This window comes from Filicampus tigris, chromosome 9, assembly GCF_054856515.1.
Source record: "Filicampus tigris isolate MCC_2025a chromosome 9, RoL_Ftig_1.0, whole genome shotgun sequence".
NCBI lineage: Eukaryota > Metazoa > Chordata > Actinopteri > Syngnathiformes > Syngnathidae > Filicampus > Filicampus tigris.
In genome coordinates, this window is record NC_141225.1 from 8,383,673 (window position 1) to 8,399,753 (window position 16,081).

The window sequence follows — 16,081 nt, forward strand, 5'->3', positions numbered from 1 at the left end:
TATATATATATATATATATATATATATATATATATATATATACACATACTTAATAATGTGCATATTATTAGCATATTAGTGATTCGCAGCAGATTGATTCCAACTCGAAATGTTACATGCTTGGTAAAATTAAGCAGTGTGCATGCGGAGCAATTTTAATTTTGCTGTGGTTGAAAAAGAGGGGGGGGGTATCCAAGGCCGAGTCTACACAGGCATGTATGAGGGGGCAGCCACAAATCTTGAGGGGGCATTGTGATCCAGCACCTTTCACCATGTCTAACTGACAACACTGCATCATTTGCATACTGAAGGGTGATTGGAAGTTGGGTCTCAGCTCACTGCATACAGCTATCCCTCACAGCAAACCGGCAGCAGTCCAATACTCTGGGCAGAGTGAAAAGAGAAGATGGAGTCGAGAAACATGACACGAGAAACAACTTGATATATTTTATATTTGAGGTGGCAAGCAAGACACAGTAAAATGTATTTATATTATATAAACATCGAATCAACAGCTTATTCTATAAAGTAAAAAACCTTTTTTCCCAAACTTCATCTCACAACATACATCAAAATCATGCCCAAAGATGTACATTATAAAATGAGCATACAGTACAGCCATTGGTTTTGTCGTTGTAAAAAGCAGAGCTGGGCATTTTTCAAAGATTTTGCAATTTGTTTATCGCCGACCGCCTACAGTCGGGGTACCCTTCCATCATCCGTCTGCCATTTTTCCGGCCAGAAAAAATCGCAATTGCCTATAGGCCAGTCCGCCAATGATTTTCCGTTAGTGTTTCCGACTATCAACCTCGATAAACTACCACTCCAACACTCCCCCCCCAATGGAATTACATCCAAGATGAACAGGCAAGAGAATGAAACTGCACAAAAAAATCTGCAATTATGAATAAGGATTACGATACAGTATTGATATTGTTGTAATAGAGACATATATAGTGACATGGTGATTCACATAACCTACAAGTCAAGACCGGGTCTGAAAGGGGGAAGATTTTTTTCAGGAAACTAATTCAGCCCGGTTATCCTACACAATCAGCCAGTTTGGAGCTCAGCTTGGTGTTTTTTAAAGTCAAACCTCAGGTGCAGCACGGTTATGGTTGTCAGGTTTATGGCAACCGATAACACTTTAGACAGGAAGGAAGACGAGGGAATCAAGATTTTTTTTTACTCGCGAGGACTACGGGACAGAGATGTGCCAGTTACAATCTCCTACCGCTCTGACACTCTGCACTCTTTTATTTTCTTGGGTGGTCCCTAATTGTAACAGAAGTTGCTACTCTAAAAGGTGGGGGGAAATGTAGCATCGTGACAGTTTGTAAACGGTGTGTGTGTGCGAAAGTTCGTTGTTATGACCATGAGATGCTCTTTGATAAGAGCATCGTTACTGTTTTGCAGCTGCATCCTTCTCACATTCCACTTTTTTCACAAACAACTTTGACTTACATGATGCAAACAAGTTTACAATACTTATAAGAGTAAATATGGGATAACTTGTATTCAATTATTCTAACTTATTATAAGAGTAAATACGGGTTAACTTATGTACAATTATTATAACAGTGGTGTTGTCATCGCACAGCAAGTCGACAAGCCTGGAACACACAACATGGTCTTGTCATGTTCTACACGCACAAAAGGTGATGCCATGGAAACAGCCATCATTATTGGGGGAATTGCCTTTTACTACTCTGAAGTCTGATTGGCTTGTGCTCTGATGACACTGCTGTAGTTCATGCTGAGACCATTGGAAAGAATGACTATCCCACCGAGCTGCACACACAAAATTGATAAAAACAGTAAACACACATTTCTGGGTACGCCTTGAAATCAGACAAGAGGGTTGTCTTTTTGCACCCGCGGATGTCCATGCACGCTGGGCTTCGTTGGGCCTGAGCTTGTGTTGATCTGTGGTTCCTGATTGGTCAGTGAAGTGGTGAGCAGTTTCTGCAAAACAAAACAAATGTAGTGCTTCTTCTTTGCATAAATGTTGGAAATCCATCAACCGACCAATTGACCAATTTACCAAAACTAGCAAACCAATCAGACTGATCAATTGCTGAAACCCCCCAGCCAATCAATATACTAACATTTTAAATATGATTACTCTTACTTTTACTACATAACCAAGCAACCAATTGACTAAACCACCAACAGTTAACACAAACACATTTAGCTTCTCTTTTTGCCATAGATGTTGGAACTATCAACTGCCCAATCGACCAACCTACCAAAAAACAACCAGCCAATAAATCATTCAACTCACATTTTAACAACGAATCTTGACTATATAACAAACCCACTAATTGACTAATAAACAACCCACAGCGAACACACTTCTCGGTAAATCTTAAAAATCAGACAAGAGGATTGGCCTTTTTGCAACTGCTGATGTCTGTGCTCTGTGGGCTTCACTGAGGCTGAGCTCACGTTGATCTCTGCTTCCTGCTTGGTCGTCGGAACTGTGGGCAATTTCTGCAACACAAAAACACATGGAGCATCTCTTTTTGGCAAAAATGTTGGAACTATGAACTGCCCACTCATCCAACCTACCAAAATCCAACCAACCAATCATTCAGCTCATGTTTTATAATTACTTTCACTTGGGCTAAATAACCAATCAACCAAATGACTAATCCACGGCCCCCAGGGAACACTCACACACAATACTGGCTACATCTTGAAAATATGATGATCGGCCTTTCCCACCTGCTCATTTACTTCCACCATGGGCTTCACAGAGGCTGGTTCCTGATTGGTCGGAGTGGTGAGCAGTTTCTCCAAAACAAAAAACACATTTAGCCTCTCTTTTTGTCTCTTTTTGACATAAATGATGGAATTCTATCAACTGCCCATTTGACCAACCTACCAAAAACCAACCAGCCAATCAGTCACTCAACTCACATGGTAAATAGAATTACTTATTCTCGGACTAACTAACCAACCAATTGCCTAGTAAACCACCCACAGGGAACACACACTTGTGACACAAGAAAAGAGGATTGGCCTTTTGCACCTGCTGATATCCTTGCACTGTGGGATTTACCGGGACTAAGTTTGCATTCTCTGGTTCCTGATTGGTCGGTGGAGTGGTGAGCAGTTTCTGCAAAACAAAAACACATTTAGAATCTCTTTTTGTCACAAGTTGGACTCCATCAATGCCGAATTTAGCATCCCTTTTTGTCATAAATGTTGGTACGCTATCAACTGCCCAATTGACCAACCTATCAAAAACCTGCCAGCCAATTAATCATTCAATTCATGTTTTAAATACGCTTATTTTCACTTTGAGTAAATAACCACCCAATCAATACCCCCAGGGAACACACACTTAGAGGTAGATCTTGAAATCAAACAAAGGGATTGTCCTTTCTCACCGTGGGGTTGGCCAAGGCTGATCTCGCATTCTCTGGTTCCTGATTGGTCGGTGGAGTGGCGAGTAGTTTCTGCAAAAACAAAAATACATTTAGCATCTCTTTTTGTCATAAATGTTGGAACTCTAACAACTGCCAAATGTAGCATCATTTTTTGTTATAAATGTTTAAACTATCATCTAACAACTGCCAAATGTAGCATCATTTTTTGTTATAAATGTTGAAACTATCAACTGCCCAATTGACCAAACTATCAAAAACCAGCCAGCCAATCAATCATTCAACTCATGTTTTAAATACTCTTATTTTCACTTTGACTACATAACCAACCAATTACCTAATAAACCACCCACAGGGAATGCACAGTTCTGGTTCTATTATGAAATCAGAAAAGATTCTTTGGCACCTGCTGATGTCCTTGCGCTGTGGGCTTCACTGAGGCTGAGCTCACATTGTTCTTTGGTTTCTGATTGACCTGTGGAGCGCTGGGCAATATCTGCAAAACCAAACACGTTTGAGCATCTTTTTGGCATAAATGTTGGAATTATCAACCGTCCAATTGACCAACCTACCAATAACCAACCAGCCAATCAATCATTCAACTCACATTTTATATACGATTATTTTTACTTTGACTAAATAACCAACCAACTGACTAATCACCCACCAAGAGGGGATGCACACTTCTGGGTACATCTTGAAATCTGAAAAGAAAAGAGGATTGGCCATCTGCACCTGCTGATGTCCTTTCTTTGTGGGCTTCCCCAAGGTTGAGCTCACGTTCTTTGATTCCTGATTGATCCGTGGAGTGCTGAGCAATTTCTGCAAAACAATACACATTTTGGTGTCTTTTTGGCATAAATGTTGAAACCATCAACTGCCCAATTCACCAAACTACCAAAAACCAATCAATCATTCAACTCACCTTTTAAATATATTTTAGTACTTTGACTAAATAACCAACCTACCAACCAACTAATCAACCACCCACAGGGAATGCAATCTTCTGGGTACATCTTGAAATCAGATAAGAGGTTTGGCCTTTCACACCTGCTGATGTCTATCGACCTTGGGCTTCATCGAGACTGAGCTAGCGTTGATCTGTGGCTCCTGATTGATCCGTGGAATGCTGAGTAATTCCTGAAAAATACAACATATTTAGCGTCTGTTCTCAGCATACTTGTTTTATAAAAATTATCACCCAACCAATTGACCAACCTACTAAAACCAACCAACTTATCAATCAATGTGATTGATTGCAGAAATACTAACCCAATTCGAATGAAATTTGGATGTTGTGTAAAATATAAATAAAAACAGAATACAATTATTTGCATATCATGTTCAACCTAAACTTAATTGAATACACAACAAAAACAAGACACTTAATATTCGAATTGATAAACTATTGTCTTTAGCATAAAGTCATTAACTTAGAATTTCATGGCTGCAACACATTCCAAAAAAGCTGGGACAGGGTCATGTTTACCACTGTCACATCACCTTTTCTTTTAACAACATTCAATAAACATTTGGCAACTGAGGACACTAATTCTTGAAACTTTGCAGATGGAATTCTTTCCCATTCTTGCTTGATGTACAGCTTCAGCTGTTCAACAGTCCGGGGTCTCCGTTTTGTATATTACGCTTCATAATGCGCCACACATTTTCAATGGGAGACAGGTCTGGACTGCAGTCAGGCCAACGAAGCCAAAGTGTTGTAGTCTTGCTCATGTACGCAGGGGCGTCCATGAAAAAGACAATGCTTTGATGGCAGCGTAGGTTTCTCCAAAACCTCCATGTACCTTTCAGCCTTAACGGTGCCTTCACAAATATTTAAGTAACCCATACCATTGACAGATGCTGGCTTTTGAAATCTGCGTCTACAACGGTCCCAATGATTATTTTCCTCTTTGGCCCGGAGGACAACGTCCACAATTTCCACATACAATTTGAAATGTGGACTCGTCAGACCACAGAGTACTTTTCCACTTTGCATCAGTCCATCTCAGATGAGCTCGGACCCAGAGAAGGCGGCGGCATTTCTGGGTGCGGTTGATAAATGGCTTTTGTTTTTCATTGTAGATTTTTAAGTTTTGCGCTAACGGATGTAGCATCGAACTGTATTTACCGACACTGGTTTTCTGAAGTGTTCCTGAGCCCACGTGGTGATACCCTTTACACATTGATGTCAGTTTTAAATGCAGTGGTTCACAAAGAGGTGAACCTCGCCCCATCTTTGCATGTGAATGAATGTGAATTCATTGAAGCTTTAGTCCCAATCATGGAACCCATCAGCTCCTTATTATCCTGTTCACCTGTGTGACGTTCCATATAGGTGTTTGTTTCTGTCTTTTTTGCCACTTGTCCCAGTTTTTTCGGAACATGCTGCAGCTATAAAATGACTAAGTTAATGATTATTTTCTAAAAATTATGTTTATCCGTTTGAACATTAAATATCTTGTATTTGTAGTGTAGTCAAGTCAAATGTATTTATATAGCCCTTTATCACAGGAAAGTCTCAAAGGGCTTCACACGCACCAGATCATATACACGACATCCCCAGGAGGGCAAGGAAAAACTAAAAAAGTGTATTCACTTAAATGTAGGTTGAACATAATGTGAAAATCATTATATTCAGTTTTTTTATGTGTTTATGTTGAACAAAACGTCACAACTTTGGAATTGGGTTTTAACCAACCAACTAATATTTTAAATATTTGACTTTGACTAAATAACCAACCAACCAGTTGACTAATAAACCACCCACAGGGATTACACACTTCTGGATACATCTTGAAATCAGTCAAGAGGATTGGCCTTTCGCACCTGCTCATGTCGGTGCACCATGCTCTTCATCAAAGCTGAAGTCACGTTGGTCTCTGTTTCCCGATTGTTCCAGGGAGTGGAGGAAGGGAGGATGGAAATAAGGAAGGGAGGAATTAAGGAGAGATGGAAGAAAGGGAGGAAGGGAAAAAGGAATTAAGGAAATTGAAATTGGGATAAAAAGAGACACAAATTAAAAGCTAAATGTAAAAATAAAGAAACAAAAAACAGGACGCTCTGATTAAAGAACAATGGATTCTAAATGTATTTTCATGTTCGTCACTCTAGGGGACATATTTTTTCTAAGGGGCACGGAATTTGAGAAGCGCATCAAAGGCAATTGCGGTCAGAAACCAACACAAAATTGTAAATATATGCTAATACAAGTTAATGCAATAAATGCATGTTAAGACAATCTTGCTTTTTCCACTAATGGGATACCTTACAGTATGTTGTACAATGTCTTTATAATGAAGATTATCTGTTTGAATTTTAGCATATGCTAAAAAGGCCTATCGTTACGCACCCACGTGACTCATGAGTTTAAGAGCAGGTAAACCGTTAAAGACGAGACGATTTATGTAGCATCCAAGTTGCTGGACTTCATTTATCACTGGTGACATTTCGAAATCAGTTTTTTCGATGACGCATGTTGCACTTGTGCGGTTTGCCGTAAAACAAAACCTTGCAATGATTCCCAAAAGCTTCTTACATTGTAAAAATGCTTTTTTTTCATCGCACCTTTCATACACAAGCGGACTGACTCGTGGCTGAAGGTTGAGCCCTCCGCTTCCAGGGTGGGAGTCGGGCACTCTACACCCGAGCCACCCAGCAGGTACAAGGATTTAACCCGACACCAACTATACCACCAACTATTTTTTTTTACAGTGCAGCCTCGATGACATTTAAACACAACTACTTTGACAAATTTGACAAACTAAATTTAAAATAAAAAACACCCTAATCCAACCTTTTCAAGTGAATAGATTTGCTCACCATAAACTAGCCAGGCGCTAAATGAGAGCACGAGCATGACCGTGGCAAGTGCAAACGTATTCATCTTCAACACGGACTGAAGACAGAACCATGTATTTAACCCCGCGCTAGTGCAGCACGTATACCAGACCACGTGGACATTCAGATGAGAGCTTGCACGAGGACAAGCCCACGCATGATGCGCGTCACACAGCAAACGTCACGAAGGAAAGCAACGAACACTTATACAATATTGACATTTTTTTCTGCGCTATTATGACGTCACCTTCGCCAGTTATTTCTCACATTGGCTGTCATCGCCAGGCAGAATTTATCACCTCAGAATAACTTGAATGGGAACGAAAGACATTCTACATATGAAATACCAGTTACTTCATAAATCGTTATTATATTAATTTCTTAATATAAAATTCATTGTTGTAAAATCATTAGAATAAAGTCATGCTTTGCTGCCTTCCATAGCGAATTCTAACAATACGTTAACTTTCAAGTACACGTTTACACTGATTTAAATAAATAAATAGATAAATAAATTTGGGTCAAATTGAGCCAAATATAGCGGCCCCAGTCATCACATGCCCATTGCAGCAAAGAAAACAAACAAAAATGAACCAAAAAACAAAAACTAATCAAAGGCCTGCAGTACGTGTTATATACACGTGTACGTTTTGTATCAAGGAAAGATGTCGGTTCATAGTTTGTGAGGACATTTTGTAACGCAGCCAGAGCCAACCCTATAGCCAATGTGGCTCCCCCGTAAGGCTGAGCATTATATGAAAATAATAATCACTATTTTTATTAAAGTTAAAAATCACAATTAATAAAATGATTGTTAATTGACTTCAAAACTTAGTATTTATTCCACCACTAAAACTGAATTACTGATAACTATCATCATAGCCTCATGTCCATTCCTCACTGCCTGCTGAACACTTCATTGTTGTGCTCGCTTTTATTTTTGTCAAGTACAAAATGTAATGTGTAATTCAAGACTCTTGCATTTTCATTCTCCCACATCCACACCGTTGATGCCTTGCATCTTTGCCCAAATTCAAACCGAATGAGCATCTCCCTTATGTTCTTTTTCATACTAGGTTAACATGGGACCTTGGGAATTGTACTTCGTGCCATACCGTGGAAATTTGTGTTAGTATAACAAAAAAAAGTCCTTAACCTATTTATCCACCTGGTGACATTTATGCAACAGAATATTTGTGCGCAAATAATGCTTGAAACTACTAACGAATTAAATTGTCAAAATTGCAGCTTTTTTTTTTTTTTAAGTAAACCCCCTAAAAAGTTTCTTTCTTTTGCAGCTACAGTGTCATGTGTATTAAAGCACAATAGCGTTCATACCACCAGAAACAATGGTTCTGTAAGAATTTATGAAGTATGTTATCTATGAAATATCGATGTTATGGATCGATGCTCCTCTTTGACTTGTGAGTATGACGACTCGCCCCATGGTGGGTTCATAGGGGTGTACTAGGCCTTTGGTCAGTCACAAGAAGGGCTCCTCTGGGATGCGGGCACAGCTCTCACTGGCGCCATCTGTGGGTGATTTGTGAATAAATGAAAATAAAATGTAAACACCGTATATAGATCAAATAACATACGGTTAGAACCAACGATACACTACTTAGCAAGCACGAGTGAACAACAAAATAAACAATTATGCTCCGTTTATGTTAAAGAGCTGAAAGGGGAAAAAAAACCCTCACCTATTATGAATTCGGTTTGGATCTCCTCTCAAGGCTATATCAGGGTGTCCACAAAAAAAACTTGCAAACACAGAATCAACAATTAACATCCATTTTTATATGGAATAAAACTTGCACGTGCACACACGCACCTAAACATTGGCAACACCAGTTACAACATGACGTATTGACAGTTACAAAATGACGTCATGATATATTTTATTCATGTGTGTTCTTCGTTTTTTTTTAATCAATTTTCTAAACTGTGGGTACAGATTAGTAAACTGTGGGTATAGATTACTCAACTGTAAAAGCAGCAGAGAAATTTGAAAACCCACATGGATCACATAAATTGCATGTATGGGAGAATTCTGCAAACATACTCAAACACACAACCTCTGCAAAACTTCCATAATCCAAGATTCTGACAGTTGAAGAGAATAATTAAATCAGGCACGGAAAGGCAAATAGTTTTGTTATGTTTTTAGGTTGAGCCTAAGTAGAGATGTCCACATACATATTGGGCCCGATTGATCCCCGTAATTTTGACAATATTATCAACGTATTTACAATGATTTTGAATGGACAAATTGTGATTGGGGCGGCACGGTGGTCGACTGGTTAGCACGTCCGCCTCACAGTTCAGAGGTCGTGGGTTCGATCCCGGCTCCGGCCTCCCTGTGTGGAGTTTGCATGTTCTCCCCGTGCCTGCGTGGGTTTTCTCCGGGTACTCCGGTTTCCTCCCACATTTCAAAAACATGCATGGTAAGTTGATTGGATACTCTAAATTGCCCCTAGGTGTGATTGTGAGTGCGGATGTTTGTCTCTGTGTGCCCTGCGATTGGCTGGCAACCAATTCAGGGTGTCCCCCGCCTACTGCCCAAAGACTGCTGGGATAGGCTCCAGCACGCTCCGCGACCCTTGTGAGGAGAAGCGGTACAGATAATGGATGGATGGAATTGTGATTGGTCCCTCGCGTGAGTCCCTCCAAGACATAGTGAGAGGGGAGGGGGCGCGGCCACAGTCCTCATTTCATGGGGGCGGTTTTAAACTCGTTTGTTTTGTTCTGATTTCTCCAAAACAAATTGATAAAATTGAAAATGCATGATAACACAATTTTCCTGATTAAAAAAAAATTATACATAAATTGATATTGTTGTTGAAAAATGGACCATTACGCCTGGATGATACCTTCAATGGTTGAAAAATATGTGTTGTTTTTGGGGTCTCCTGAAAAGTGATGCTTTTGGAGGTACGAGCATTCCGCCTGATGCCAGCAATGTGTGTGTGTGTGTGTGTGTGTAAATGTACTGTATATATATGTATATGTCCAGTATATAGAGTACTGTATGTATATACTGTACTGAATATGTATGTACACAGCATAAACATGACGAGATCGTTTCATTTTTATTTTAGCAGACTATTTAAGAATGTAATTAAAAAAATAAAACATATTATTTATGTATAAGAAAGAAATGACATCTTTTTTAGTCATGCAATCTGTTTAGGTGCTAAAATCATGTATTGACAGCAATTCTTATTCCATACATTTATAATTCCTTGTCAATGTTCTGAGAACACTGTTCTCAGATATGCAACCTTAAGCACTTTTGTGGTGGCAACCTTGCAAAGATTAATCAAGATTGCGTGGTGGTTTCCATAGGCCCATATGCAAAGTACCATGTCATATTCTTACCGGCAGAAAAGGTGGCATAATTTCCGTTCCTTAGCCGCAGATGAAAAACAGATAAAGGTTACAAACATGATTAAATTGCTCAAATGCAGTATTTTTTTTCCCTGTCTGAGTGGGTGCCCTCACAGATGTTAAATATAAATTACCATTTTGTTGTTTTATGTAATTTCATTTATTGTATTACAATCATTTACTGTTATTTGAAATATTAAATGAGAAAAATAATCACTGCTTTATAAACAAATTGGTATTTATTGTGATAATTCAATTAAACTCAGTAAATTTACTTTGCACACAGTTTGAATTTTATGGACTATATTTGTTGTTAGGTGAATTACCCAAAAACCTTCATTATTGTCATTATTGTGACCATGTTTTTCATTCCAAAACTGTTGGCGTAGGTTGCATTAAATAATTGAAGTTGTATGTAAGTATATATCAGTAAAAAATATATTTTGTTGATATTAATGTTCAGGTTTAATTCTCAATTACAACTTCATTTCTGTCCATCACTCATAACCCATGTAAAGCAGTGCGTCGGTGTCATACAGGAAATGATATTCATGATGTGAGAGGCATGTGGCTCGCATAAGTAATTTATTGTGGGGATTCCCTCTCACGGTGCTTCTTTCTTTGTGATTTCAAGCAAACACAAAACATGGTTCTTCTCCTCAAACTGATCGTCCTGAGTTTGACTTATAGCAAATCCCTTGCTGATTTGGATACGGTCTCTTGTCCGGAAGGTAAATTTGTGATTTAGTCAAGCTTTCTAATGCTAATTTTGTTACCCATACGAGAAATAATGATTACTTTGTTTTTCTTCTTATGCACTCTGAAGGCCAGTTGATTAAGACGCGTGGTAAAAGTTGGAAATGTGAGACATGTCCCGAAGGATACTACCAGCCTGTAAAGAATTATTCCAAACAGTGCAAAGCATGCACAAAGTGTAATGAAGGTATGCCACATTGTGAGTGCATTCTTGACATGGAGTCCCATTGAAGTATGTGGTTTCCAAATTTCAACTTGAATTGAAGCGAAACATGTTTTTGTCTCAGAGTCGGGAAGTCAGGTGACAGAGAAATGCACAAAGAAGACGGACACAAAATGTCAGTGCCGAGAAGGATTTGTACGAGTGGAACTTGATTCTGCCACTTGTGAATGCCGCATTGGATTTGGACTGCACCATGGAGGTAAAGATCGAAGTAAAGCACAACAAAATGCGACCAACTGCTGTGTTTCGCAGACTTTATTGAGCCTAGGGACAGTTTACATTAGAATAATCTAACAAAACAACACCAAACAAAAATGTCTCAGAAAGCTTATATACTGAAATAATTATGACCTTGTCTCAATTTACTCACAAATTTACTTCGTCAATGAGCTTGTTTTGTGGAACACAAATCTTTTATTCCGTTGCATGTATGGCAACAAGTAGACACTTTAACTGTACCATCTGCCATCAAGTGGAAGAGCATTTAATTGTTCTGCCTGTCACTATACGTCGCTGGCATGGATGGATGGATGTACAAAGATACATTATTTCTAGTAGATCATTTTCTGACTAGGCGAAATTGGGTCATATCCTGAGGGACACATTGGGCCCTATTTTAGTGTCCAGCGCAGGCCTAGTGCAAGGCGTGGTTTAACTGTGCACATGGATGGAGTTTTCTATCTTTATGTACAGTATATTCGCAGATGACCGCAGTTACAAAGGGGTGCATGCGCCATTGTGGGTGTGAACACAGCTGACTTGCTTCCCGGCAACTAGAAGCGGCTCCTCTCAGTCCCTTGAAACTTAGAGCAGGAATGCATAGCTGGAATCCACGCAGGGGCTTGACATGTGCAAAGTATGTTTACAGGGAACTGGAAGAAGATTTCCACTTGCGGATGATGTAAAGTTGGCCAGGGCACAGCTATGGAGTGGGCAATTGGAGACTGCCTTTCACACTAATCGTTTGCGTGCGAGTGACCATCCGCCCACCCTCCAATGGCTGTGCCGCAGCCAGCAGCCACTTATTAATTTGCCTGCTATTTTCTTTTCGAAGCTGAAAGTTTTTCGTTTAATGTGGTTCCACTCTTACGTCTCTCTGAATGATTACTGACTTAAGAGCGACTCCGCAACTTGTGTAGCCGCAGCAGTTAGCCAAAGCTCGTTGCTAAATGGCTGGTGCGGTGTAAGTAGCACTGAGTAACTCGATCATCAATGTCTGACTGGTGCGTTGCTCTACTTTCGAGCCTCGGGACTGTTTTGGCGGTTGATTCTCAGTTTTGCAAATCCATACGTTTTGATAAAATGCAAAATCCTAATTTCGAGCTTGTCTGGTTCCTGTACCCAAAATGTTTGAGAACCCCTGATCTATTGTTTCTTCTTCTTCTTCTTCTTCTTCTTCTAGTATGCTCAAAATGTGAGGGTGGCTCCTTCAACCCACGTCCCAACAGCCCTTGTATTAAGTGGAAAGAGTACGTACGCCGCAGTATTCTTTTGCAAAAAACAACAGCAAAAGCATTATAATAAATGACCTCTCTTTGTCCATATAAGGTGCAAATCCGGAGTGAACATTAGTGGGAGCAGCACCTCTGACGTTGTTTGCAACGGCGAGTCAACGCGCCACCCACACAGCTCCCCCATATCAAACCACACCGTGTCTGTCGTCACACCCCAACATGAGTGGGACCAAAGTCATGACAGCGCTCAGCTCGATCCAAACACCTCCACCACCGCAGTGGATGACGTGCCATCTCAGGACCAAGTGCAGCCTGCCCCTCCTTCAAACACCACCCGCCACCACATTTGTATGATCCTTTTGGATTATGACACAGTTAGTGACAACTCATGTCTTAAGTATACATTTCTTCTTCAGGCCTGGCCTTTGTGATCTTTGGAATTGTTGCACTGCTTGTTCTCAGTGCTGCGGCCTGTAAAGTGTGTGTTACTACTTGTGTGAGGAGACGGCCGGCAGTGCAAAGTATGTCATTTACTTTCTTGTACAATACAATTTGCGTTATGTCGAAGAAGTCAAATTACAACACATTTTTGGTCTAGTTGGGGTTATTTTTGCTGTTCATGTAACTTTGACCTGCCATATTTAACTCTTAATACTGTGCTGGTAAAACAGAACATTTATAATTCATACTGTTTACAAATTTAACAAAATAATTCAGGGACCTCCTGCATTAGTTGCAGATCTGCTTCACGCAACCCATTTAGACTTTGAAATCTCAAAGGAACCATGTTGCGTCTCCAAATGTCATGGTACATAACACTTGTCTACAGTATGGAGTGCATAACCAACCTTAAAATTTTCATCTTTAGCTGTCACAAAGTCAACATAGAGACTGTATTTCCTGCTTGAAAACGCAAACGTCTCAACTTCCTTCATTGGTATGTACACGTAAGGTGTCAGTCTACTGAAAATGCAACTTGGCACATACATGATCGCATTACCTAAGACTATTAGACGTAGATGATCTCATGCCATTAATTCTTTACGGTTCACTATATAAATCTTTTCCCTTTTATAAATTTTCCCCTTAATTACTTTTATGTTCCATTATGTACAGTTGTTTTTTTGTGTGTCTTTTGATTAAGTAAAATGTGTGTTTTAAACCCTTTTATTTGATTATTTGTTTACTTACTATTCAGTTTTTTTTTTTTGGTGCAAACTGCATGGAACCAAACCGTGGCTGAATGTGGTGTGGCCATCAATGACTTGCACCTCATGTCAGGCAAATTTGCAGCTTCAGTAGCAATTGAGTGCTCTTGTAACACCTTGCAAACGATAGATGCTCTACATTTATATATTTTGCTAATTTAGTTTGTTATGATGTAATATAAGTCTTTGGAAATTACCTTTAATTCTACTACTACATTAAATATAGTAATGCGTTAGATTACTTGTCAAAATTCCATCCAATATTGAGTAATGCGTCTCTTAGTAATGCATTTCCGGCATCAGTGGTTGCAAGCCTATTTCAGGGGTGTCAAACTCGTTTTTTTGCGGGCCACATTGCAGTTATAGATTTTCTCGGTGGGCCATTATGACTGTGACACCATATAAATGTTCAATCACCTCCTCATTTTATTACACATCCAGTACAGAACAAATTGAGGGATCACTCGTTTTGAAATCAGAAGTCAATAATAAGAATTTATTCAAGTTACGGTAATAACGAGAAAATGTTCGCAATATCTCCTATTATTTATATATTTACAAATTACAATTTGACATTTTGGTACAGATTTTAGCAAGCATCATGGAAGTTGACTTGCTTGATTTGCTTTTGTGGGCCACATAAAATGATGTGGCGTGCCAGATCTGGGCCACGGGCTTTGAGTTTGAGATCTGTGGCCTAATTATTTGCATCCCAAAGTTCACAAAATTGTTTTCTTAGCAACTTGGGACAGAAGGACTCATTGCAAAACGAAGTGGGGAAAGGAAAGGGACAGCAAAAACACAGTTTATATCCTTAAAGGGGAAGTCAACTCAAACATATCTTTTTCATGTTCTCTGCAAGCCCACTAGTTGAAACAAGGCATTCTGATAAATATTGCGTTTGTGGGATAAGAGTTAAACCACCCGTTTTTAGCCAACTCAAAGGGCGGCCATTTTGCCACTTCTGTTGACTGAAAATGACACGACCAATCACGGCTCAGCTTCAGCAAACAGGTCAGTCGTGATTGGTCATTACCCGAGCCCTGAGCAGTTGTAATGTCATTATCAGTCGACAGAAGTGACAAAATGGCCACCCCCAGAGATGGCTAAACGGGTGGATTAATTCTTATTCCACAAACGCAATATTTATCAGAATGCTGTGTTTCAACTAGTGGGCCTGTTGGGAACATATTCTTGAAAAAAACGTGTTTGGTTTGATTTCATCTTTAACCCTATCAGTGTTACTGGTACTTCTAAGCCAAATAAAAATGACATTCATGCTCACAAAACTATTTTCTTATTCTGGTTGTTTCTATCAGGGGATTCGCAGTACCGCAGGCCCGTTGAAGAAAGTGGCGATGGCACTCGCTCCAACCTGAATCCGAAGGAGCCTTAATCACCTCTATCGTGTCATAGCACGTTTACCTTCTTTTTCGATATTACTGTGAGAATGACCTGAGATGTTTGCATGTTGTGTCCTACCTCACTCACCTGCGCCAGGATGCATATTAAAGTTGCTGCACTTTCGTCTCTTATTCTCAAAATGTTGTTGAGTGTCTTTTTTAAGAGTAAACACTGTCACTAACATGTTTTCAGCAACGTGTGAGCTCGGGGAATTCTCTGAATGACATCAAAAGTGTTTTTTCCGCTTTGCAAAATGTTAACGCTCATACATGTTTTCATTGTTACCTCATACAGTAAATGTGAGGAGTTTCATGACGAGCCTGCCTTAATGCTGGTCTCTTGGGGAAACACTTGGAAATTCATATGTTACATATGTGATAAGGGGCGGCACGGTGATCGACTGGTTAGCACGTC

The 16,081-nt window shown here is 39.6% G+C and overlaps 2 protein-coding genes across 12 annotated transcripts; one reads left to right on the top strand and one right to left on the bottom strand.

Annotated features, from left to right (window-relative positions):
• Positions 1-22: 22 nt before the first annotated feature.
• On the bottom strand, positions 23-7,399 carry LOC147141813 (uncharacterized). 9 transcript variants are annotated; one of them, XM_086040490.1, is made up of 12 exons: positions 7,215-7,399; positions 6,222-6,274; positions 4,443-4,532; positions 4,128-4,214; positions 3,799-3,888; positions 3,396-3,464; positions 3,035-3,121; positions 2,728-2,796; positions 2,449-2,493; positions 1,876-1,965; positions 1,699-1,791; positions 435-1,613 (listed from the first exon to the last, which is right to left on the bottom strand). In XM_086040490.1, exons 1-11 carry the CDS (start codon positions 7,276-7,278, stop codon positions 1,705-1,707), a joined length of 831 nt encoding a protein of 276 aa, XP_085896616.1. In that variant the 5' UTR covers positions 7,279-7,399; the 3' UTR covers positions 435-1,613; positions 1,699-1,704. The 9 variants fall into 9 exon arrangements, with proteins under 9 accessions (XP_085896618.1, XP_085896616.1, XP_085896617.1 ...); XM_086040492.1 differs by lacking the exons at positions 435-1,613; positions 1,699-1,791 and adding an exon at positions 23-384 and having other exon boundaries at positions 1,828-1,965; positions 7,215-7,396; XM_086040491.1 differs by having other exon boundaries at positions 435-1,791; positions 3,065-3,121; positions 7,215-7,398.
• Positions 7,400-11,220: 3,821 nt separating this feature from the next.
• LOC147141814 (uncharacterized) lies at positions 11,221-15,798 on the top strand. Of its 3 annotated transcripts, XM_086041015.1 has the most exons (8): positions 11,221-11,353; positions 11,449-11,565; positions 11,666-11,800; positions 13,004-13,070; positions 13,150-13,403; positions 13,472-13,576; positions 13,924-13,992; positions 15,583-15,661. In XM_086041015.1, the coding sequence occupies exons 1-7, from the start codon at positions 11,269-11,271 to the stop codon at positions 13,941-13,943; spliced, it is 783 nt and encodes a 260-aa protein (XP_085897141.1). In that variant the 5' UTR covers positions 11,221-11,268; the 3' UTR covers positions 13,944-13,992; positions 15,583-15,661. The 3 variants fall into 3 exon arrangements, with proteins under 3 accessions (XP_085897141.1, XP_085897140.1, XP_085897142.1); XM_086041014.1 differs by lacking the exon at positions 13,924-13,992 and having other exon boundaries at positions 15,583-15,798; XM_086041016.1 differs by lacking the exons at positions 13,472-13,576; positions 13,924-13,992 and having other exon boundaries at positions 13,150-13,429; positions 15,583-15,798.
• The last annotated feature ends 283 nt before the right edge of the window (positions 15,799-16,081 follow it).